Here is a 24,631-nt window from a genome sequence, read left to right as displayed (position 1 = left end):
CCCAGCCGGGAATCAAACCTGGGACCCTGGAGTTGTGAAGCATTTATGCTAACCACCATGCTACCGTGCTGTGTACCGCAGTACAGTGAAAAGTATTTTTCTGTGAGCAGCTCAACAGATCATTAAGTACATAGGAGGAAAAGGGAATAAAAGAAAATACATAATAGGGCAACACAAGATATTCAATGTAACTACATAAGCACCAGCATTGGATGAAGCATACAGGGTTTAGTGTTAAGGAGGTCAGTCCATAAAAGGGTCATTTAGGAGTCTGGTAATAGCGAGGAAGAAGCTGTTTTTGAGTCTGTTCGTGCGTGTTCTCAGACTTCTGTATCTCCTGCCCGATGGAAGAAGTTGGAAGAATGAGTAAGCCGGGTGGGAGGGATCTCTGATTACGCTGCCCGCATTCCCCAGGCAGCGGGAGGTGTAGATGGAGTCAATGGATGGGAGGCAGGTTCGTGTGATGAACTGGGCTGTGTTCACGACTCTCTGAGGTTTCTTGCTACTGTAGTCAGAAAATCGAGGATCCAGTTGCAGAGTGGAGAGCCAAGTCCTATGGTTTGGAGCTTTGATATGAGCTTGGCTGGGATTATGGTGTTGAAGGCGGAGCTGTAGTCAATAAATAGGAGTCTGATTTAGGAGTCCTTGTTTTCGAGATGCTCTAGGGATGAGTGTCGGGCCAGGGAAATGGGTGTGCAACGGTATGCGAATTGCAGTGGATCAAGGCGTTCTGGGAGTATGGAGGTGATGCGCTTCATGATCAACCTCTCGAAGCACTTCATTACAACTGAAGTCAGGGCCATCGGACGGTAGTCATTGAGGCACGTTGCCTGGTTCTTCTTTGGTACCGGTACGATGGTGGTTTTCTTGAAGCAGGTGGGACCCTCGGAGTGGAGTAGGGATAGGTTAAAGATGTCTGTGAATACCTCTGTCAGCTGGTCTGCGCAGGCTCTGAGTGCACGACCGGGGATCCCGTCCGGGCCCGTCGCCTTCCGCGGGTTCACTTTCAGGATGGCCGATCTGGCTTCGGAAGCTGTGATGGTGGGTATGGGTGAATTATGGGCTGCTGGGGCACTCGACAATGGATTGTTGGTTACCTGCTCGAACCGAGCATAGAATGCATTGAGTAAAGGGCGTAAAAGGACATAAAGGGCAAGGATCTACAAGGTCATCTTTGTGCAAATCCAAAAGAGATGGGCGAGATCCTAAATGAATATTTCTCATTGGTATTTACTGTTGAGAAAGGCATGTATGTTAGGAAACTGGGAAATAAATAGTGATGTCTTGAGGAGTGAACACCTTACAGGGAAGAAGGTACTGGAAGTCTTAAGACCATCAGACATAGGAGCAGAATTAAGCCACCTGGCCTATCGAGTCTGCTCCGCCATTCAATCATGGCTAATATTTTTCTCATCCCTGTCGTGTTATGTACTCTGGGATAACACAGGCTGCAACCGGATACAGCTTTAACCAAAAGATACTCCAGACCTTGAAGTTAGTTCAATCTGATTTATTGACCTAGTAGCACAGTTCTCTAGGAGTTCAACTCTCTGCTAACCTAAGTGTGGTTACTCTGTCTGACTAAATCAGACTAGCTCTTAGCCACGTGCTGGAGGTGTGATACTGTAAATACACCCTCACTCTGTAGATGTTCATCAGTAGAAAGATGCGAAGTGTGAGTGTCTCGTGCCTTTTATAGTGAGATACCACCCCTGAATGTCCTGCCTGCTCATTGGTCATGTCCTGTTCTCAGTGTTCATTAGCTGCTTGTCTGTATGTCATTATCTGCATATCTGCATATCAGGACAATCCCCATTCCCCTGCCTTTTCCCCATAACCCCAGATTCCCTTATTGATCAAAACTCTATCTATCTGTCTTAAAGACTTAAAGTGCATCAAGGTAGATAAATCCATGGGATCGATGAAATCTATCCTAGGCTGTTGTGGGAGGCTAGGGAGGAAATTGTGGGTCCCCTAGCAGAGATATCTGAGTCTTCGACAGCCGCAGGTGAGGTGTCTGAAGAGTGGAGGGTAGCAAATGTTGTGCCTTTGTTTAAGAAGAGCCGCAGGGAAAAGCCTGGGAACTACAGACTGGTGAGCAAGTTGTTGGAAGGTATTCTGAGAGACAGGATCTACAGACATTTAGAGAAGCAAGAACTGATTAGGGACAGTCAGCATGGCTTTGTGAGTGGAAAATCATTTCTCATGAATTTGATTTGAGTTTTTTGAAGGGGTAATCAAGGTAGATGCAGGTAGTGCAGTCAAAATGTCTACATGGTCTTTAGAAAGGACTTTGACAAGGTACCGCATGATAGGTTGTTGCATAAGGTTAAATAAGGGAGGCACGGTAGCACAATGGTTAGCACAGTTGCTTCACAGCTCCAGGGTCTCTTCTCAAGTTCAATTCCTGGCTTGGGTCACTGTTTGTGCGGAATCTGCACGTTCTCCCTGTGTCTGTGTGGGTTTCCTCCGCGTGCTCCGGTTTCCTCCCACAGTCCAAAGATGTGCAGGTTAGGTGGATTGGCCATGCTAAAATTGCCCTTCAGTTAGGTGGGGTTACTGGGTTACGGGGATAGGGTGGAGGTGTGGCCTTAAGTGGGGTGCTCTTTCCAAGACTCGATGGACCGAGTGGCCTCCTTCTTCACTGTAAGTTCCATGATTCTTTGATCTCATGGGATCCAGGGTGAGGTAACCAATTGAATACAAATTGGGTGTTGACAGAAGACAAAGGGTAGTTGTAGAAGGTTATTTTTCAAACTGGAAGCCTGTGACCAGCGGTGTGCCTCAGGGATCAGTGCTGAGTCCACTGTTATTTGTTATTTATATTAATGATTTGGATGAGAATTTAGGAGGCATGGTTAGTAAGTTTGCCAGAATTAGTGGCATAGTGGACAGTTAAGAAGGTTATCCAGGATTCCAACGGGATCGTGATCAATTGGACCAGTGGAACAATATGGAACAATGAATGGCAGATGGAGTTTAATTTAGATAAATGTGAGGTGATGCATTTTGGTAGATTGAATCGGGGCAGGACCTACTCGGTTAATGGTAGGGAGTTGGGAAGAGTTATAGAACAAAGAGATCTCGGAGTACAGATTCATAGCTCCTTGAAAGGGGAGTCACAGGTGGACAGGGTGGAGAAGAAGGCATTCGGCATGCTTGGTTTTATTGGTCAGAACACTGAATACAGGAGTTGGGACGTCTTGTACAAGACATGAGTGAGGCCGAACTTATAAAGGTCTATAAAATAACGAGGGGCATAGATAAAGCAGAGGGTCAACATCTTTCCCCAAAGGTAGAGGAGTCTAAAACTAGAGGGCATAGATTTAAGGTGAGAGGGGAGAGATACAAAAGGGTCCAGAGGGGCAATATTTTCACACAAAGGTTGATGAGTGTCTGGAATGAGCTGCCAGGGGCAGTAGTAGAGGCAGGTACAATTTTGTCTTTTAAAAAGCAATTTCAACAGTTATATGTGGAAGATGGGTAAAGAGGGATATGGGCCAAATTCAGGTAATTGGGACTAGCTTAGTGATAAAAACTGGGCAGCATAGACAAGTTGGGCCGAAGGGCCTGTTTCCATGCTGTAAACATCTATAACTCTATGACCTCTATGAGGTTAGGATGGATGATCATACGCCATGATCACAGTCACGGACAACATTTTATGGCTTGTTGTTTCAGTGCTGTGACGGGGATCAAAACCTGATTCAACAGGTTCAAATATGAAGTTACTGGGAACATCTGCACAGATTTGGGATGTAGCGACATCTTCAAAGACTTTGGAGAGAAAAATGAGACTAAGAAATGAAGCAATCCTTTACTAGGACACAGAGGATCAAAACTTTTTTTTGGTACTGTTCAAGTGGACAATTTTTCCTGGAGGATGGATGGGAGATTTAGCCATGGTGCAAATAAAATCAGTTGCCTGTGATAAACCACACCTGAACATCCTTTCCATCGGCTTCAACTACACGTGAACTTCCAATTATTCTCTCTTTGGCACTCCATTCACAACAACATTTCTGCGGCAGTTGATCTGCCCAATTATCTCCTTCATGGTGCCCTTGGCACCATTAAAATCCTCAAGGGGCCAAATGCGTAATGCTATTGACTGCACCACAAGCTTCATCCCCCACTTACTTCCCATCACAGTAGCCACATCTCTCACCTACTAACAATCTTTATCAATCAGAACTCATTTAAGGCCATTCGTATGCTTTACCTCACCTTCACGCATTTAGCACTATTGCAAGGCAACCCACATCTCAAAGCTTGCACACAACTGTTCATGATGACCATACCAACCAAACTTATTGCAACAGCACCCATGGAGACACTTTGCTCTTTATTTCAGTTGCAAGTGGCACACTACAGAATTCAGCAGCAACTAAAAGAGGGGGAGGATACGGACTTGCATGTTTTAATCCTCATTAAAGGAAGATGCTGCCATGACGGGAACGGTCATTGCTGAGGTGTGGTCATCAGCAAGGGTCACGAAGCAAGCTGATGTTATTTACGGGGGTATCCCAACTGGGAACTTTGGTTTGTGGGGATGTATCGTTGTGCATTGGTGTAAGGAGACAAGTAAAACCCCACTGAGAATAAATAGCCCAGTTGTCATGCAGCAATTACTTTGAAACATAAATAAAAACTAGAAGCAAAAAGCTGCCATTCGGCCCTTATAGCCTTCTCCGCCATTCATTGCAATCATGGCTGATCATCAAGGTTATTACCTCGATGCCGCCTTGCCCCCATATTCCTTGATCCCTTTAGCAAGAGCTGTATCTATGTATTGTTCTTGCTCTTTGTTCTAATTCCTTCTTGAAATTACACAAAGTTTTGGACTCAACAACTTTTTGTGGTCGTGAATTCCACAGATTTACCACTCTCTGGCTGAAGGAATTTCTCCTCACCTCAGTACTGAGAGGTTTACAACAAGGACCCCCGAAATCGCAAGACGTGCCGGGAACCCTGCCAGGTGCAACCACTTACCTTCCACAAGAACATGGATTCTCCCATCGGATCCCTGGACCACCCAGAAGCAGTCGTTGACCTGGGAAGCGAGGGAAACACGGCGGTGTGCAGGTGAGACTAAAACAATGCGATTTCAAGTCACCTCTACCAACATACTCCTGCCAAACATACTCCAAGTGATCGAAAACAAGCTGGACGAGTTTAACGCTAGACTTACCTCTCAGAGGGAAGTAAGAGACTGCTGTATGCTCTGTTTCACAGAGACATAGCTCACTGGACTGTGCAATACAATCTGACGACTTCTCAATACACCAGGTGGACCGCACGGCTTCATCGGGCAAAGCAACGAGTGGAGGGGTTTTCCTCCTCATCAACTCCTAGTGCTCGGACGTGGTGACCCTGGTGAACTACTGCTCCCCAGACCTGGAATACTTGACTGTAAAGTACCACCCATACTACCTTCCACGGAGTTTCACTTCTGGCATCATCAAGGCGGTCTACATCCCACCCCAGACGGAAGTGAAGACGACATTGGATGACTTGTACACTGCTATAAATAACAATGAAACAGAATACCCAGAGGCCTGGTTCATCATGGTCAGGGACTTCAACCAGGCCACCCTCAAAGAGTGTAGTATCAAAGTTCCACCAACGCATATCCTGTCCGACCAGGGGCCCCAACATCCTTGACCACTGCTACACAAACATCAAGGGCACCTACTGATCAATCCCCCGACTGCAATTCGGAAAATTGGACCACAAGATTTGCACCTTCTCCCGGCATATAAGCAGAAACTTAAGTGGGTGAATACAGTTAAGAAGGTTATGCAATGCTGGTCTGAGACAACAGAAGAGTTCCTACATGACTGCTTGGAGTCAGTGGACTGGTCCATATTCAAGAACTCAGAAGCCAACCTAAAAGAGTATGCCACCTCCGTCACAGACTTCATCAGTAAGTGTGTAGAAGATTAGGGGCAGCAGGGTAGCATGGTGGTTAGCATAAATGCTTCACAGCTCCAGGGTCCCAGGTTCGATTCCCGGCTGGGTCACTGTCTGTGTGGAGTCTGCACGTCCTCCCCCTGTGTGCGTGGGTTTCCTCCGGGTGCTCCGGTTTCCTCCCACAGTCCAAAGATGTGCGGGTTAGGTGGATTGGCCATGCTAAATTGCCCGTAGTGTCCTAATAAAAGTAAGGTTAAGGGGGGGGGGGTGTTGTTGGGTTACGGGTATAGGGTGGATACGTGGGTTTGAGTAGGGTGATCATGGCTCGGCACAACATTGAGGGCCGAAGGGCCTGTTCTGTGCTGTACTGTTCTATTACATGCCAAAGAAGGTAGTACATACTTTCCCAACCGGAAACATAGTTTAACCGGGAGATTCCCTCCCTACTGAAGACCAGGTCTGAGGTGTTAACCCTGACCCATACAAGAAATCTAGGTATGATCTCCACAAAGCCATCAGGGATGTCAAGAGACAATACAAGACTAAGCTAGAATCACAGACTAACGACAAAGACTCTCGTCGTTTGTGGCAAAGTTTAAACAATATAACGAGCAACAAAGCAAAGTCAAGTAGAATCTCTGGCAGCTAAGTACCCCTCCTTGATGAACTCAATGCATTTTACGCTTGTTTCAAGCATGAAATCAACAAACCATTGTCAACTGCCCCAACAACGTCGAATACCACCCATGACTACAGTCACAGCCTCAGAAGTCAGATTGGAAAGCAATGGGTCCTGACGCAATCCCTGGACGTGCACTCAAATCCTGTGCGGGCCAACTGGGGGCTGTGTTTGTGGACATCTTCAACCTCTCCCTACTCTGTTCTGAGGTTCCCAACTGCTTCAAGAAGACTACGATCATACCGGTGCCAACGATGTACCAGGCAATGTGACTCAACGACTACCATCCTGTGGCTTTGACATCGATCATTATGAAGTGCTTCAACAGGTTGGTCATGAGACACATCAACTCCATACTCCCAGAATGTCTTGATCCACTGCAATTTGCATGCCGCCACAACTGATGAAACTGGATTATCGACTTCCTGACCCATAGATCACAATCAGTAAGAATAAACAACAACACTTCCTCCACGATAGTTCTCAATACTAGGGCCCCATAAGGCTGCATACTTAGCCCCCTATTATACTCTCTATACACACATGATGTTGTAGCAACATTAAGCTCTAACTCCATCTACAAGTTGCTGATGACACAGCCGTAGTGGGTCGGATCTCAAACAACGATGAGTGATATCAGAATATCACCCTTCTCTATCAGGAAGTTGATAGAGAACCTAGTGGCATGGTGCAATGACAACAATCTTTTCCTCAATGTCAGCAAATCTAAGAAACTGGCCATTGACTTCTGGAAGCATAGTGTCGTACACGCCCCTGTCTGCATCAATGGGGCCGAGGTGGAGATGGTTGACAGCTTCAAATTCCTAGGTGTACTCATCACCAAAAATCTGTCCTGTTCTACCCATGTCAACGCTACAATCAAGAAAGCAAAACAGTGCCTATACTTCCTCAGGAAACTAAGAAAATTCGGCATGTCCACACTGACTCTTACTAATTTTTACAGATGCACCATAGAAATCATCCGATTTGACTGCATTACAGCCTGGTATGGCAACTGCTCAGCCCAAGATCATAAGAAACTACAGAGAATCGTGAACACAGCCCAGTCCATCATGCGAACACGCCTCCCATCTATTGACTGTGTCTACACCAGTGTTCTTCAAACTTTTGTTCCGGGGACCCATTTTTACCAACCGGCCAACCTTCGGGACCCAACCAGCCGACCTTCGCGACCCACGCCGGCCGCCCTGAGCAACCCACAAATTTCTCTTACCTTGTTTGCTGCTGACAAAAATGGAGGAAATGGTTTTGGGTCGCTTTGGCCCTCGTCCAATGGAACCCGTTGGATGAAGGTGAAGTCTTCCGGAGTCGGAAAGTATGGAGTCTCCATCTGTCCAAAGTTCTGCATTTCTCCCGTAAAATTTTATTGAATAAACCCCCCCCCCCGCCAAACTTGTAAAAAAAAATGAAAAAAATAAATATTAAATGAATAAAATAAATGAATAAAATGAATACCCCCCCCCCCGAACTTGTTAAAAATTTTTTTTTTTTTTTTTTTAAATTAAACGAATAAAATAAATGAATAAAAATGGTTACAGAGGTACAGTACACAGATGATCATGGAAATAACATTGTGAAAAAGGTAATGCAAGAATGAGTATGACTAATCATGATTTGCATTCCTTTTATTCTAATGTAGATGGAGACAGGAACATTACACACAAACTACTTACTTCATTGCACCTATTAAAATTACTCCACGTAATCAAGGAATTTAGAATTTAGAACAGTACAGCACAGAACAGGCCCTTCGGCCCTCGATGTTGTGCCGAGCAATGATCGCCCTACTCAAACTCACGTATCCACCCTATACCCGTTACCCAACAACCCCCCCCTGAACCTTACGTTTTAGGACACTACGGGCAATTTAGCATGGCCAATCCACCTAACCCGCACATCTTTGGACTGTGGGAGGAAACCGGAGCACCCGGAGGAAACCCACGCACACACGGGGAGGACGTGCAGACTCCAGACAGACAGTGACCCAGCCGGGAATCGAACCTGGGACCCTGGAGCTGTGAAGCATTGATGCTAACCACTATGCTACCGTGCTGCCCACGGAACAATGAAGTGAAATGATAAATTTTGCATGCACAAGTAAGCGATTAAGCTGAGACCATTTTTAAAAATAGAGGCTGCACTGCGCATATGTGCCCGATCATGGGCACACATGCGCATAGTTTTGCGCATGCGCGCCGATGATTGTGCGGCATGCGCAATGCGGCTGAATTTTCTTTACATGTTCGCGGCCATTTTAAAGGCCGCTTGCAGCCGGCGTTATGAAAAGCTGGCTGCTGCACGGGAATTTGCGCGATCTGGAGCTCACAGATCCGGGACACATCCGTGGCAGGGGGTCCACTCGAACTATATCAGGCAGCGCCTGCTGGAAAACGGGACCTCCGACCTGCGGGAAACGATAAAGTTAGCGACCTTGCTAGAGGTGCCCTACCAGAACCTCAGCGCGTTCCACGTGGGCCTGGCGAACCCCTCACGGACACCCTCATCGCGGCCCCCGTTGGACCCGACCACGTCGTAGGCCTGTGCCACGCGTCTGCCAGCCCAGCCCAGGGAACCGCAGTGCTACTTCTGCAGTCAGGGACAACACCCCCGGCAGCGCTGCCCAGCCCGCACAGCGACGTGTAGCGATTGTGGGAAAAAGGGGCACTTCACTAGAGTCTGTCTGGGCCGGCCTAAGGCCCAGAAATCGAAAACGCACCAGGCCCAACCCATGCACACTCAGCCCCGCTGACCCCACAATGTGGCTGAGTGCCTGCCCGGACCGCCCCCGTCAGATGCCTCATCGGCATTGTGCAACTCGTGGGGGCCGCCATCTTGGTCACCGGCCCCAATACTGACTGATATGTGCGACTCATGAGGGCCGCCATCTTGGCTGCCGGCCCCGACCAACACGTATGACCGATGGGGTGGCCATCTTGGTCACCAACTTCGCCCCAGCCCGACACGTGCAACTCATGGGGGCCACCATCTTGTGACTCCACCAACCACACAGACTACCCGCAGCTGGGCTCAGTCACCCTCGACCAGTCGCAGCCAAAACAGCTGAAGAACTCCATGATGGTCGACAGGGTCAATGGGCACGAGGCCTCCTATCTTTTCGACTCTGGGAGCACAGAGAGCTTTGTCCACTGCGACACGGTAAGGCGCTGCTCCCTCCACACCTACCCAACCTCCCAAACAATCTCCCTTGCCTCCGGGTCCCATTCGGTTCAGAACCGGGGGTACTGTATCTCGCGATGCAGGGCGCAGAGTATGCTCGTTTTAAGCTCTACGTCCTCCCCCACCACTGTTCCCCCTACTGCTCAGATTGGACTTTCAATGTAACCACCGAAGTCTGACCCTACAGTTCGGCGGGCCCTTGTCCCGCCCCACCTCATGGTGTGCAGCCTCGCGACCCTCAAGGTCTCCCCCCCTTCATTCTTTGCGAATCTCACTCCTAACTGTAAGAGTTCCTCAGAGTCCCCTTCGGCGTCACGAATGGAGTGTCGGTCTTTCAGAGAACGATGGACCGAATGATGGACCAGTATGGTTTGCGGGCTACATACCCGTACTTGTACAATGTGACTATCTGCGGCGTGACCAGCAGGACCATGTCGCCAACCTCCAGAGGTTCCTCCAGGCTGCCCAATCCCTCAATCTCACATACAACAAAGAAAAATGTGTCTTCCGTACTACCCGACTAGCCATCCTCGGCTATGTTGTTGAGAAAGGAGTCCTAGGGCCCAACCCCGACTGTCTGCGACCCCTCACAGAACCCCCCTCCCAGCCTCAAGGCCCTAAAACGATGCCTGGGGCTGTTCTCCTACTACACCCAGTGGGTCCCCAACTATGCGGACAAAGCCTGCTCACTTATTCAAACAACCAATTTTCCCCTGACGGATGAGGCCCGGGCGGCCTTCAGCCGCATCAAGGCTGATATCACCAAGGCCGCAATGCACGCAGGTGGATGAGTCCATCCCTTTTCAGGTAGAGAGCGACGCGTCAGACGTCGCACTGGGCTCCACACTCAACCAGGCGGCAGGCCAGTAGCATTCTTCTCTAGGACCCTCCACGCTTCCGAAATTCGACACCCATCAGTCGAGAAGGAAGCACAAGCCATAGGTCAAGGAGGTCAGGGACTGCCAAGTCTGTGCGGAGTGCAAACTGCACTTCTACCGGCCATGCAAGGCCCACCTGGTAAAGGCCTCCTGACCCTTTGAGCGCCTAAGCATTGACTTCAAAGGGCCCCTCCCCTCCACCAACCGGAATATATACTTTTGCACCGCCATTGATGAGTACTCCCACTTCCCATTCGCCGTCACCTGCCCCGACATGACCTCAGCCACCGTAATAAAGGCACTGCACAGCATCTTCACACTGTTCGGTTTCCCTGCCTACGTCCACAGCGACCAGGGCACATCGTTCATGAGTGATGAGCTGTGTCAGTACCTGCTCAACAAAGGCATCACCTCGCGCAGGACTAAGAGCTATAACCCGCAGGGAAACGGGCAGGTGGAGAGGGAGAACACAACGGTATGGAAGGCCGTTCTTCTGGCCCTTAGGCCGAGAAGTCTCCCAATCCCCCGTTGGTAGGAGGTCCTCCCTGACGCCCTCCACTCCATCAGATCGCTTCTCTGCACAGCCACGAACGAGACCCCTCACGATCGTTTGTTTATCTTCCCCAGGAAGTCCATCTCCGGGGACTCGCTTCCATCTTGGCCGATAACTCCGGGACCTGCCCTTCTCTGGAGGCGCATGAGGAGCCATAAGACTGACCCCCTGGTCGAGAGGGTCCAGCTGCTCCACGCTGACCCCCAGTAGGCCTACATCGCGCACCAGGACGGACGGCAAGATACGGTTTCCCTACGGGACCTGGCGCCAGCTGGTACCCCTGCCAACACGCCCCCCCCCACCCGTCTACATCCCCTCCTCCCCGCTGCCCGCCGCCACCCACAGTGCCCCGTACACTACCCATGGTCTCCTGTATTGTCCCGTGCCGACACTGCTGCCACCCATCCCCCCCCCCCCCCTACTCCCGCACCCGAACTGTCTCCGACAATCCGGACTGAGGCTCAAGCTCCAGACACAACGCCCCTGGAATCACCACCTGCGACAACTGTGCCCGCCGCACCGCCAGAGCTGAAGAGAACGATCCGGCCTCCAGATAGACTGAATATGTAATGACCCCACGTCACCCCCGCTGGACTTGATTTTTTTTTAACAGGGGGTGAATGTGGTGAATATATTGACCATAATGCATGCATGATACCATAACCTGTGACCTATGACCTGGAAGTGGTGATATGAACTGCTTTCAGGTACTGTACTGTACTGTAACCCCAGTGTAGCTCCCCTTCTGGCTCGGCCCATATATAGGCCGGCCTCTTGTGGGCAGCATTCTCTGTACTACTGACTCTGGTTAGGCAAGTTAGCCTACTGTTCACTCGCGCTCTCTGCCTCACTCTGAATTGAAGGTATATCACAGGGTTATATCAGTTACCCTCCAATCTGTAGCAACCATTCCAGAGTCCAACGAAGTTTGGAAAATGACCACCAAACTGGCAACTAAACTGCCATTCTTACCCCATTACTGGGAGAGACAAATACCAATTGAGGCCCTTTGACTACTGTCTGCTGCTGTCTCCCTGCAGAGTCATGACAAAAGGATGAAGATGAGGCTGTGTACCTGATCCTCCTTCTGTCAACCCTCCTCTTTCATCCCTTAATCTCTTCTGACTTCTAAGCTACAGTGAATTGGAAGCATCCACTTCTTATTTTCATCTCTTCCTTCATGACTATCCACCTCTTGACAGTTTGTTTTTATAACGATCAATGATAGTTTCATCATCACCATTACGGAGGCGAGCTTTACATTTCAAATCTTTTATTAATTCCATTTAAATTCCACCAGCTGCCTGGGCCTCTGGGTTACTAGTTCAGTGACAATAACCTTCTCCCACCATCTCCCTAAAGAATTGCACGCAAGCTTAGGGAGTCTATAGTTCCCCATTGCTTTCTCCATGCCAATGTCTCAGCCAATCAGACTTGCCAACCAATTAGCACCCTTTTCGCTTCTAGTATAAATTGTTCTGACTTCTAACTCTTAAGACTGTGAACCTGGCTGCTGTGACCTGGATCCCATGGAAATATAATGGATCCCGCTTGCCTCCTGCTTGGAAAAATAACAACTCGCTGGCAATTTGCAACTTTCTTTTTCTGCCATTTCCATAATTGTGGTCTCATTCTAGGCTTTCCACATCAGCTTACTACCTTTACTCAAAAGATCTTTCTGGATTTTATTGTTCTTGTGGCCTCCAACAAAACTGGCCCTAAGGTGGATTTCTAAGTTCTCACTGTACAAAATTTCTCCAACTTCGGGCAGGCCCAGAACATATGAACCATCCCCTCAAACAGTCGGCTCATCCTGACCTGCAGAACAAGTTAAGAATTAACAATTAACAATTTAAACTATGTGGAATTTTGATATTATTAGGGAAAATATTTCCGCATGTCAGTTAATAGGCAATTCAGAATACCTATATTTATGATTATCAGCAAAAGAACAAAGGGACAGGTTTTGAGAAATGTTTTTGCACAAGAGTTGTTAGTATATGGAATACTCTTACCAGAAACTATAGTGGAAACAGAATGCGCTTTGAAATAAAAGGATAAATATTTGAAAAAGTTAGAGCGCCTTGAAATCTCTTGCAATTTTATTTTTGTTTATCAATCAGTATCCTGCTGGACTAATTAGAGATGGCGGTTAATTACTGGGATTAGTTAATTCCATCATTATGGAATCATGTGACAATGGTAGGTGGCGAACAAGAGACACGCCTTGGACTAACAATGCTTTGTCCACTCCCAATTTGGGCTTTTGTTCAGTGCTATGGTTACTATGTTTCTAAATCTAAACTCAATCTATAAACCATTCTGCTGCTACTCCTAAATTACATCAACTGTGACAACATTTCTGTCGCCAAATACAATAGCCTCAATTTATTGAAGTTTTCTTCTTTTTTTTTAAAAAGGGACCATTCCCCCAGAAAAGGTCGCCACCTTGGGCAGCACGGTAGCATTGTGGATAGCACAATCGCTTCACAGCTCCAGAGTCCCAGGTTCGATTCCGGCTTGGGTCACTGTCTGTGCGGAGTCTGCACATCCTCCCCGTGTGTGCGTGGGTTTCCTCCGGGTGCTCCGGTTTCCTCCCACAGTCCAAAGATGTGCGGGTTAGGTGGATTGGCCATGATAAATTGCCCTTAGTATCCAAAATTGCCCTTAGTGTTGGGTGGGGTTACTGGGTAATGGGGATAGGGTGGAGGTGTTGACCTTGGATAGGGGGTAGGGTGCTCTTTCCAAGAGCCGGTGCAGACTCGATGGGCCGAATGGCCTCCTTCTGCACTGTAAATTCTATATCTATCTATGTAACCTGTTCAGGGTTTAAAGTGAGTAGGCTGATATTTTGAATGGGTGCTGGAATGTGTAAAGTTAACCATTTACAGTCTGACAAAATAGAAGTCGATGTTTTTTTAACGCCATTATCACAGTTACCCTCCTTGTCTACATTTTCCGGGGAGGAGATGAGCTGCCGTCTTTGGAAGTAGACAGTGGGTTAAATGATGATTACACTCGCGGGTTCCCGGGTGGAAAGTGTTAAAAGTGAAACTGCACAGCAGTGAGTGAGAGAGAGAGAGACCTGCAGTGTGCTGAGAGGCACTCACTCGCCTGGAGTGGCTCACTGGAGCCTTACCCTCCCCACCCAGGGCTATCCAAATGCGAAAGAAAGATAAGCACAGAGGGGGCTCCCTGGCCATCCATCGCCGCTCGGGTTCACTAGGCAGCAGCTGAAAGTAAAAGGAGAGTATTTTCTTTGCGGGAATGGAGACAAGGCAGAGCATCCAGGTTTGTTTCGTGACGCTGCTGCTGTTGATGGTGGCGGTGAGTTCCTACTGGTTTTATCGGATTCAATCCAATGGGAGTTGGTATAGATTCAAGATTCCCGACAGATCACTCCTTCCAGGAGACTCACCTGTCTGTGATTCCTTCTTCCAAGGGCAGAGGGTCTTCCTTTGGAAAGGGGCGCCCTCAGCAGCCCCCTTCCCGCCGGAGGGGGATTATTGCGGCCACTTGCGGGCGCTGCTTCACTACACCCGGAGCCCGCTGCTGGCTGAGGAGACCAGCTTCCCCCTGGCCTTCATCGTCACCGTGCACAAGGAGTTCGAGACCTTCGAGAGCCTCTTCAAGGCCATTTACCGACCGCACAACCTCTACTGCATCCATGTGGATGGCAAATCGCCCGCGCCCTTCCACGGCAAGCTGCAGCGGCTGCAGAGCTGCTTCGGCAACGTCTTCCTCGCCTCCAGGATGGAGCCCATCATCTACGGCGGCATGTCCCGGCTGGAGGCGGACATCAGCTGCCTGACCGACCTCTTCAAGCTCCGGAGCAGCTGGAAGTACGTTCTCAACCTCTGCGGCCAGGACTACCCCCTCAAGACCAACCTGGAGATCATTCGACACCTCAAGACGTTCAAAGGGAAGAACATTACCCCTGGCGTGTTGCCCCCAGCACATGCCAGAGACCGCACCAGGTTCGCGTACAAGCAGGTTTTGTCCGCCAGCCGATCCCACGTGGCCAGAACTAAGAAGCAGAAATCGCCCCCTCCCCACAACCTAACCATCTATTTTGGGTCCGCTTACTATGCTTTGACAATCGGATTCGTCGAATTTATTTTGAAAGACCAGCGGGCTTTGGATTTGTTAAACTGGTCTAAAGACACATACAGTCCTGATGAACACTACTGGGTAACATTAAACAGAATACCAGGTATGTGCAACATCTGCTATCTCCCAGGGAGAATGGAACTGTGCCTTCGATTCCAGCTTTCAAATTGTTTAATAATCTTTGGTATTGTTTAATAATCTTTGGCTCCAGCGAGAAGCCACCAATGTAGGTTGAGAGGCGGAAGATTTAGAACTGAGATGAGGAGGAACTACTTCTCGCAGAGGGTAGTGCATGTGTGGAACTCGCAGCCCCGTAGTGCAGTGGAGTCTGGGTCATTAAATGGTTTCAAGGAAGGATAGATACAGTTCTGATTTTTAAAAAATGCATTAAAGTGATATGGGAGGGCGGTGGATTTGAGACCAGGAAGCGATCAGCCATGATCTGATTGAATGGCGCAACCGGCTCGCGAGGCTGGTGGAGCAGGTCTGGCAGCATCTGTGGCGAAAGGAGTGAGTTCATATTTTGAGTCCATCTGGTGGCCCTTCAGAAATGAAGAGGGGTAGACATGTAATGGATTGTAACTGAGAGTGGGGTGGAGGAGATGGGATAGAGTAGTTGGTGGAGGAGGTAAGGAGAGATTGACAAAGATGTCATGGATACAAGGCAAGGGAGTGTTAATGGTAGCATTAAGGACTAAAGAAGTGCTGAGAGTGGGACAAAGGCGAGATCACAATGTGTTGTAGCAAAAATTGATGCCCAGTGAAAGCAAAACTGAAGAATAAATGACAGCTGGCCATGCAGGGAAGGGGTGGTGATGTATGTAATCTGCCCCTCTTCAGTTCTGAAGAATCAACTGAAATGTTAATCCTGTTTCTCTACAGATGCTGCCAGACCTGCTGAGTTTATCCAGCATTTTCTGTTTTATTTCAGATGTACAGTATCGGCACTATTTTGCTTTTATTTGACGTTTTTTGGGGGAAGTAGGTTCCAATTTAGGTTCTGTCACTCAGGCTTTAGGCAGGTCATCACATGGGCAGACTGATAGAAATTGAAGAGCCTATGGCATCCAAGGGCAAGTGGCAAAGTAGACCCAAAATTGGCTCAAGTGGTGGCAAGCAAAGAGGAGAGGTTGACAAGTGTTTTTGTGATTGGAAGGCTGTTTTCAGACCTATTCCTCAGAGTTCAGTAGTAGGTCCCTTGCTTGGGAGGCATGATTAAGAAGTTTGCAGATGATCGAGAAATTGGTTTTGTGATTGACATTAAGAAAAAAAAATACACCCAAGGAAGATATCAATGGACTGGGTCAGGTGAACAGCACAGTGGTTAGCACTGTTGCATCACAGCGCCAAGGTCCCAGGTTTGATTCCTGGCTTGGGTCTGTGTGGAGTCTCCACCTTCTCCTTGTGTCTATGTGGGTTTCTTCCGAGTGCTCCGGGTTCCTCCAACAAGTCTCAAGACTTGCTGTTAGGTGAATTGGACATTCTGAATTCTCCCGCTGTGTACCCGAACAGGCGTGTGGTGACCAGGAGCTTTTCACACCAACTTCATTGCAGAGTTAATGTAAGCCTACTTGTGACACTAATAATAATAATAATAATAATTATTATTATTATTATTATTATTATTATCATCATTATCAAGACAAGTAAATAAGTTGGTTAAGAAGACACATGGGACACTTCTTTACTAACTGAGGCATAAAGTGTGAGCAGGAAGATTATGATAGAACTGTAAAAAGTGCAAAGGGTGGATAGGATGCAGCTGGAGCAATAGTATGTTGAAGACCAAATGCCTAGGGGGTATCTATGTTCATGGAACTATAGTTTTCTTAAATTTAGAGTACCCAATTCATTTTTTCTAATTAAGGGGCAATTTAGCGTGGCCAATCCACCTACCCTGCACATCTTTCAGGGTTGTGGGAGCGAAACCCACGCAAACACTGGGAGAATGTGCAAAGTCCACACAGACAGTGACCCAGAGCCGGGATCGAACCTGGGACCTCGGCGCCGTGAGACAGCATTTGACTTGTGATCACCAACATGGTTACTGACAAATAACCTGGAAGTGGGGTTAGGCTCAGTAGCTCTTTTTTCAGTAGCAGGAAACCATAGACTTCCTTCTGCACTGTAATTTTGTTTCAAAAAGTGGCTACACTTCACAGCTGCTTGTGTCCCTTTTTAATGTTTCAGGATGTCTCGGGCTGTGAAAGTGCTATGCAAAAAGCTGCTTTATTTTGCCATCCGTTAATAGCTGGAACTTTAGAGGAATTTGCTTCTGAATCTATTGATGAGTGGTAAACACAAATTAATATGGCCCCTGAAGGGTAATTTGGCCCACAAGCTGTGGGGGTGGGTTAAAATGTGTTTCATCGATTAGCAAATCTTTGGATGAGGATTTACTGAATAAATTGAATCATTGCAGTTTTCAATGCAACCTCACAAGGTCTTACAATGTGCCCAGTATTCGAGATGATTGCTACTCTCTGGGGAAAGAGAACTACCTAACCTTTAGTCAATTCCTACGCTTATGTAGTTTAAATTTGTGCCTGCTGCTGAACCCTCATTCTCTCAAATTCTGCCTCGGTATATTTTTATTATGGGCAAAGCTTCCTTCTCATGTGTTCGGAAATTCCAATTTTGCCTGTTGCTTAGTTGTGAATCATTCTTTAACAGAAAGCTCCCAAGTATAAAATAAACAGAGCACTATACTGCGGGAGGACCATAATCTTACTGAGTTAGAAAAATATTAAAGGTCGCTTATTCTGTACACTGGGCCCTTTCCAAAAAAATGAATTACAGGTATCAATTGAATTTGAACACCAATAGCACCAGGTTTGTGTGTGTGTGGGGTGGGTGGGGGTGGGGGTGGGGGGGGGGACGGGACAATGTCTATTCATAAGGCACCAATCACAAATGTCTGGAGATTAGCAATGACACTTCATCCTGTATATTTGTAGCAGCATGCTTTGTTACTGCCTGGGCTTTATGTCTGTGATGCAGGGAGAGCATGCTCATTCTAGGGTGGAGTTTGTGATAAATTTCCTTACAGGCTTTATGCCTGGGCCACAGAACTAAATTCAGGCTTTATGCCTGGGCCACAGAAGTAAATTTGGGCTTTATTCCTCTGATGCAGGCTCAATTCGGGCTTTACGTGTGGGGCGCCGGCTCAATTCTGGCTTTATGCCTGATGTTCAGAAATGTGGAATTCAGTGCCTTAAAAATCCCAGATAGAGAGGCGATGGCCCAAGCCGGAACGAATCTTCAGATGAGCAATTTCATTCTCGTGTTCGCCAAGGGTAATTCTAACTAGTCTCCTATACATGTTAAAAGCAGCTAGCTAGCAAATTAAAATCCAATATCCTGGGTATGCGAGAACACTACTTTCAATCCAGCCTACAAAAGGTAAAAAGTACCTCCTATCCACGCACAGAATCTTGTCCACCAGCCTTGCCATCTCCGCTAGTTTCACCTTGTCCCTATGTGCCCGGATCAATATAAACTCCCCGCTGAGCACTGCCTTAAGCGCCTACCAGAGAGTGGCGGCAGAAACCTCACCCATATCATTCAGTTCCTCATACCCCCGGATAATGGCCCTCACCCACTCACACAACACCTCGTCTGCCAACAACCCCACATCCAACCTCCGCTGTGGGTGTTTGCCCCCCCCCCCCCCCACCCCACCGCCCAGTTCCACCTGCAAGTCCACCTAGTGCGGCGCGTGGTCAGAGACCACAATCGCTGAATACCACGAGTTGACCACCACTGCCAGCAGCATCTTGTCCATCACAGAATAATCGATCCGCAAGTACACCCTATGCTCGTGGAAGAAACGTCTTCGCCCTCAGCCTCATAAACCTCCATGGGTCCGCCCTCCCTGCGCTCTATGAACCCCTTCAGTTCCTTCGCCACTGCGGGCTCGGCCAGTCCCAACCTGGTTCAATGACCGTGTTAAAATCCCCTCCCATAATCAACCGGTGCGAGTCCAGGTCTGGGATGTTCCCCAGCACCCGCTTCATGAATTCTATATCTTCTCAGTTTGGGGCATAGACATTCACCAAGACCATTGGCATCCATAATACCATAAGACATAGGAGCAGAATTAGGCCACTTGGCCCATTGAGTCTGCGCCACCATTCAGTCATGGCTGATAATTTTTTTCATCCCCATTCTCCTGCCGTCTCCCCATAACTCCAGATCCCCTTATTAATCAAAAACCTATCTATCTCTGTCTTAAAGATACTCGGCATCCACAACCTTCTGCGGCAAAGAGTTCCACAGATTCACCACCCTCTGGCTGAAGAAATTCCTCCTCATCTCTGTTTTAAAGGTTCGATCCTTTAGTCTGAGATGGTGTCCTCTGATTCTAGTTTTTCCTGCCAGTGAAAACATCCTCTCCATGTCCTACTAGTGGAAACATCCTCTCCACATCCACTCTATCCAGGTCACGCAGTATCTTGTAAGTTTCAATAAGATTCCCCCCATATCCTTCTAAACTCCAATGAGTACAGCCGCAGAGTCCTCAACCGTTCCTCATACGACAAGCTGTTCATTCCAGGGATCATTCTTGTGAACCTCCTCTGGACCCGTTCCAAGGCCAGCACATCCATCCTTGGATACAGGGCCCAAAACTGCTCACAATACTCCAAATGGGGTCTGCCCAGAGCCTTGTATAGCCTCAGAAGTACATCCCTGTCTTTTATTCTAGCCCTCTTGACATGAATGCTAACATTGCATTTGCCTTCCTAACTGCCGACTGAACCTGCACGTTAACCTTAAGCGAATTGTGAACAAGGACTCCCAGGTCCCGTTGTGCTTCTGATTTCTGAAGCATCTTCCCATTTAGAGAATGTGCAGACTCCGCACAGACAGTGATCCAAGTGGGAACCGGTGAGAAAGGAAGGGGTGCCAACAACAACACCCTCGAGCTGGTTCCCCTACACGAAGCCGCCTCCACACCAACCCCGTTTCCTAACCATTGCGACGTTTGCAACCCAGTAGTAATTCAACAAGCTTGGCAAAGCCAGCTCTCTTTCCTCCTCCTCTATTTCTCCCCTCTCTTCCCCCCCCCCCCCAACTCGTTGATCCCTCTCCAGAAACATCACCCTCTCCCACAGAGCCTTTTCACCCAAGCAAACCTCAAATCAGCCCATTCACCTTTATAAAGAAGGACTTGCGAACAAAAATGGGGAGATTCTGAAATACAAACAAACTTTGGAAGCACCGTCATTTTCACTGTCTGTCACGGTAGCACCGTGGTTACTACTGTTGCTTCACAGCATTCGATTCCCACTTGGATCACTGTCTGTGCGGAGTCCACATGTTCTCCCCGTGTCTGCGTGGGTTACCTCCGGGTGCTCCGGTTTCCTCCCACAAGTCCCGAAAGATGTGCTTGTTAGGTGAATTTGGACATTCTGAATTCCCCCTCGGTGTACCCGAACAGGCGCCGGAATGTGGCGACTAAAGGTTCGTTGCAGTGTTAATGTGAGTCTACTTGTGATACTAATAAAGATATTAGGGCGGCACGGTGGCCCAGTGCTTAGCACTGCTGCCTCACGGCGCCGAGGTCCCAGGTTCGTGTCCGTGTGGAATTTGCACATTCTCCCCGTGTCTGCGTGGGTCTCAACCCCACAACCCTGAAAGATGTGCAGGTTAGGTGGATCGGCCACGCTAAATTGACCCTAATTTGGAACAAAAAATAATCGGATAGTCTAAATTTAAAAAATAAAGTTTAAAAATGTTTTTTTTTTAAAAATTCATTATTATGTGTGTGTCTCACCAAAGATGATGGTAGCACATCCCACCTCCTGAAATCCTGCTTCATTCCCTCCACCAACCAGCCAAGTACAGTTCATGCAACTGGGCCCAACTCCACGCCACCTGTATCCCAAGATAGTGAAAGCTCGCCTCCACCACCCAAAATGGCAATTCTCCCCGCTGCCGCCTGTCCTCGAGCATTAATTGGGAATATCTTGCTTTTCCCCATATCCCAGAAACCACTAAATCCACCCGGGATCCCAATGGTCCTATCAAAACTCCCAACTGGGTCTCCCAGTGTAGCCCTAAGTACTCGTGAACTAATCTTGTTTGTCCGAACATTAGCCTTGGGCGCCTTGTACAGCAGCTCAACCCAATCCACAAACCCGAACTGATCCAACACGTCGAACACATACGCCCATTCAACCCGATCGGGACGCCTTATCCGCATCCATTGCCACCACCACTTCCACTTCCCAACTCTTCGAGGACGTCATAATGACATTAAGCAGCCTCTGTACATTCACCGACAGCTGCCGTCCCTTCACAAACCCCGTCTGGTCCTCTCCTATCACTCCCCAGCACAGAATTCTCTATCCATGACGGCAACACCTTTGCATTCATATTCAACAGTGAAATAGGGCGGTTTGATCCGTGCTACTCCGGGGCCGGGATTCTACCCTACCAGGCGTCCCGGCGTGTTGGAGTGGCGGGAAGCACTCCGGCGTGGGCCTAGCCCCTCAATGTGAGGGCTTGGGGCCCTAAGGGTGCGGAAGTCTCCACACCTTTAGGGGCCAAGCCCTCACATTGAAGGACTAGGCCCATGCCGGAGTGTTTCCCGCTCCACCAGCTGGCGTGAACGGCCTTTGGCGCCACGCCAGCTGACCGAAAGGACTTCGCCGGCCGGCGTAAGTCCGCGCATGCGCCGGAGCGTCAGCGGCTGCTGACATCATCCCGGCGCATGTGCAGGGGAGGGGGTCACTTCCGCCTCCCCCATGGCGAAGGCGGAAGAAAAAGAATGCCCCCATGGCACAGGCCCGCCCGCCGATCGGTGGGCCCCGATCGCGGGCCAGGCCACCGTGGGGGCACCCCCCCGGGATCGGATCGCCCCGCGCACATCCGCGCCGCCTGCTCCCGCCGGTAAGGTAGGTGGTTTGATCCACGCCGGCGGGAGAAGCATGACAGCGGCGGGACTTCGGCCCATCGTTGGCCGGAGAATCGCCGCGGGGGGCCCGCTGATCGGCGCGGTGCGATTCCCGCCCCCGCCGAATCTTTGGTGGCGGAGAATTCGGGACACAGCGGGGGCGGGATTGACGCCGGACCCGGGCGATTCTCCGACCCGGCGGGGGATCGGAGAATCCCGCCCCAGGTCTTTATACTCCTTTAAAATGAGCGATATAGAGGCCTGCGACATCTTGTTTGGGGGGGGGGGGGGGGGGGGGGGGGGGCTGTAAATTTTCAACTGTCTCGCCCATTTCATTATCTTCTCCTTGTCGAGAAAACGATACAACCTACCCACCATCGCCCTCGACGGATCCCCGCCTTTGGCCTCCTCCTGCGTGTCAATGACCCCGTCCCCTACCAACTTCTCCATAATATTTGCCACATACTTTGTGGCCTGCGTTCCTTCAGTCCCCTCGGGCAGCCCCACGATCCTGAGATTCTGCCACCTGAAACGGCTTTCGAGGTTCTCCACCTTCTCCATCCACCTCTTTTGGCTGTTCGCACAAGCACCATCTCCACCTCTAACAAGGCTAGCCGGTCCCCATGCTCCCTCATTGACTCCTCCACCTTCTAGACTGCCAGACCTGCGCCTCCAGCCTCTGCTCCACTCTCTCGATAGCCGCCCAAAGCGGCCCCACCACCTTTGCCAGGACTTCTTGAGGCCTCCTTCCTCTGCTCGAATGTAGAGTTCACAGGCTGTTCGGTAGACCACTGGGCGGGCAATGACCCCCAAGCACCCTTCGCCATCTTTTCCTGTGTCGCACCTCTTTGTCAATCTGCTGCCATTTACTTGTTACACTCCTCGTCTAGCAAGCCATAAACTGGCCCACCGGTGGAGTAGAGCTCATGCACCTCACACCAGCAAACACCCCCTCAATTGGGTGGGGTAAGGACTAAAAACCTGCAACTCAACCTCGACCTGCTGCCAGAATGGTGGGACCAACAAATCCAGTCAACCCTGGATGTCAAGGGATATACAGCATTGGATAAAGGGGGAAAAAAGGGGAGGCTTAAGGCAGATATCGAGGGCTCAAGGGCTCAAAAAGCAGAAGCCCTAGAGGCGTATAGAAAGTTGAAGAGGGAACTTAGAAAGGAAATTAGGAGTACATAAAGGGGGATATAAAAAGATTTTCTCTTAGTTGTTTTACAAGTACATTAAGGGTAAATAGATGACGAGTGAATGAGTAGGGTCCATTAAGAACCACAGTGGTAATTTGTGTGGAGCTGGAGGATGGAGGTAGGGATTGATGTTGCTGTATAATAATGTTGGTGAACCACAAGCCTTCCCTTATATCGATCAAATGACCACACAACCAGTTAGTTCATTCAAAAGATTATTTACATAAGAGTTATCTGGACATGAAAACACAATCTACTACGAGTTAAACTACACCTATCAGCTACAATAACCTATACTTCTTCAGGGCGACTGGCACTGTGCAAATGGATACGTCATTTATCTAGATTTCACTTGGCTGGTTCGAAGAAAGTGACTCTGTGTCTGCCGGGCTCATCCATCAGGTAGCGATCGTTGGTCTTGAACTTGGCTGGCTGTTCCTGCTACAATTGGGTTGGCAATGGCCGGATCCAATAAGAGACAGAACACATGGCTGTGCTCTCTTTTATCCCTCTGACATTTCGTGCTCTTTATGACGGTCCTTAACCTTGGACCCAATAGTTTGACAGGGCTCTGATCACTGTCTTTGATTTCGGCCAATAAATGGGCGGGTCCTTAGCAGTCATTGATCTTGGCAGTTGTGCTTTCTGAGTAAGGGGAGTGGCACCGATCAGTCTGTGGCTGTACCGGTTGCTTGATTGGAGTTCTATTGTCCTGGGAAAATGGGCCATTAAAATACAAACGAGCGGGCGGGGTTTTCGATCAGGTCTGGTTACCTGTGTTGCAGATACACATAGGCTTTGTATCTGTCTGAGTCCTGGGTTGGCCATAATTCCCATGGTCCTTTGCAGGTGGCCATCTTAGATGGCTACATCTAAATGAATACTTAGTATCAATGTTCACTTGTGAGAGGGACAGTGTGGATATAGAAATCAGGGATAAGGACTGTAATAGAGGTGGTTCTGAGTTGCTTAAAAGTAGACAAATTTCCAGGGCCAGATGAAATTTATCCTCGGCTTCTGAGTGAGGCAAGGGAGGAAATGGAGGCACTGGCAATAATTTTCAATTCCTCTCTGGCCACAGGAGTGCTGGCAGAGAACTGGAGGATAGCCCATGTGGTACCATTATTCAAGAAGGGCACTGTCTACAGGCCAGTCAGTCTAATCTCTGTGGTGGGGAAACCAATGAAAGCAATTCTGAGTGTC

At 48.8% G+C, this 24,631-nt stretch overlaps 1 protein-coding gene across 1 annotated transcript in view; it reads left to right on the top strand.

Annotated features, from left to right (window-relative positions):
• The first annotated feature begins 14,247 nt into the window (after positions 1 to 14,247).
• Positions 14,248 to 24,631, top strand: part of LOC119965958 (N-acetyllactosaminide beta-1,6-N-acetylglucosaminyl-transferase-like) — a 55,169-nt gene continuing 44,785 nt past the window's right edge. Inside the window, exon 1 of the mRNA XM_038796997.1 lies at positions 14,248 to 15,434. Within this exon, the coding sequence (XP_038652925.1) occupies positions 14,489 to 15,434 (946 nt within the window). The 5' untranslated portion in view covers positions 14,248 to 14,488. The remainder of the gene's footprint in view (positions 15,435 to 24,631) is intronic.

The sequence above is a fragment of the Scyliorhinus canicula genome, chromosome 5, assembly GCF_902713615.1.
Source record: "Scyliorhinus canicula chromosome 5, sScyCan1.1, whole genome shotgun sequence".
NCBI lineage: Eukaryota > Metazoa > Chordata > Chondrichthyes > Carcharhiniformes > Scyliorhinidae > Scyliorhinus > Scyliorhinus canicula.
This window is presented reverse-complemented; position numbering and strand designations above follow the sequence as displayed.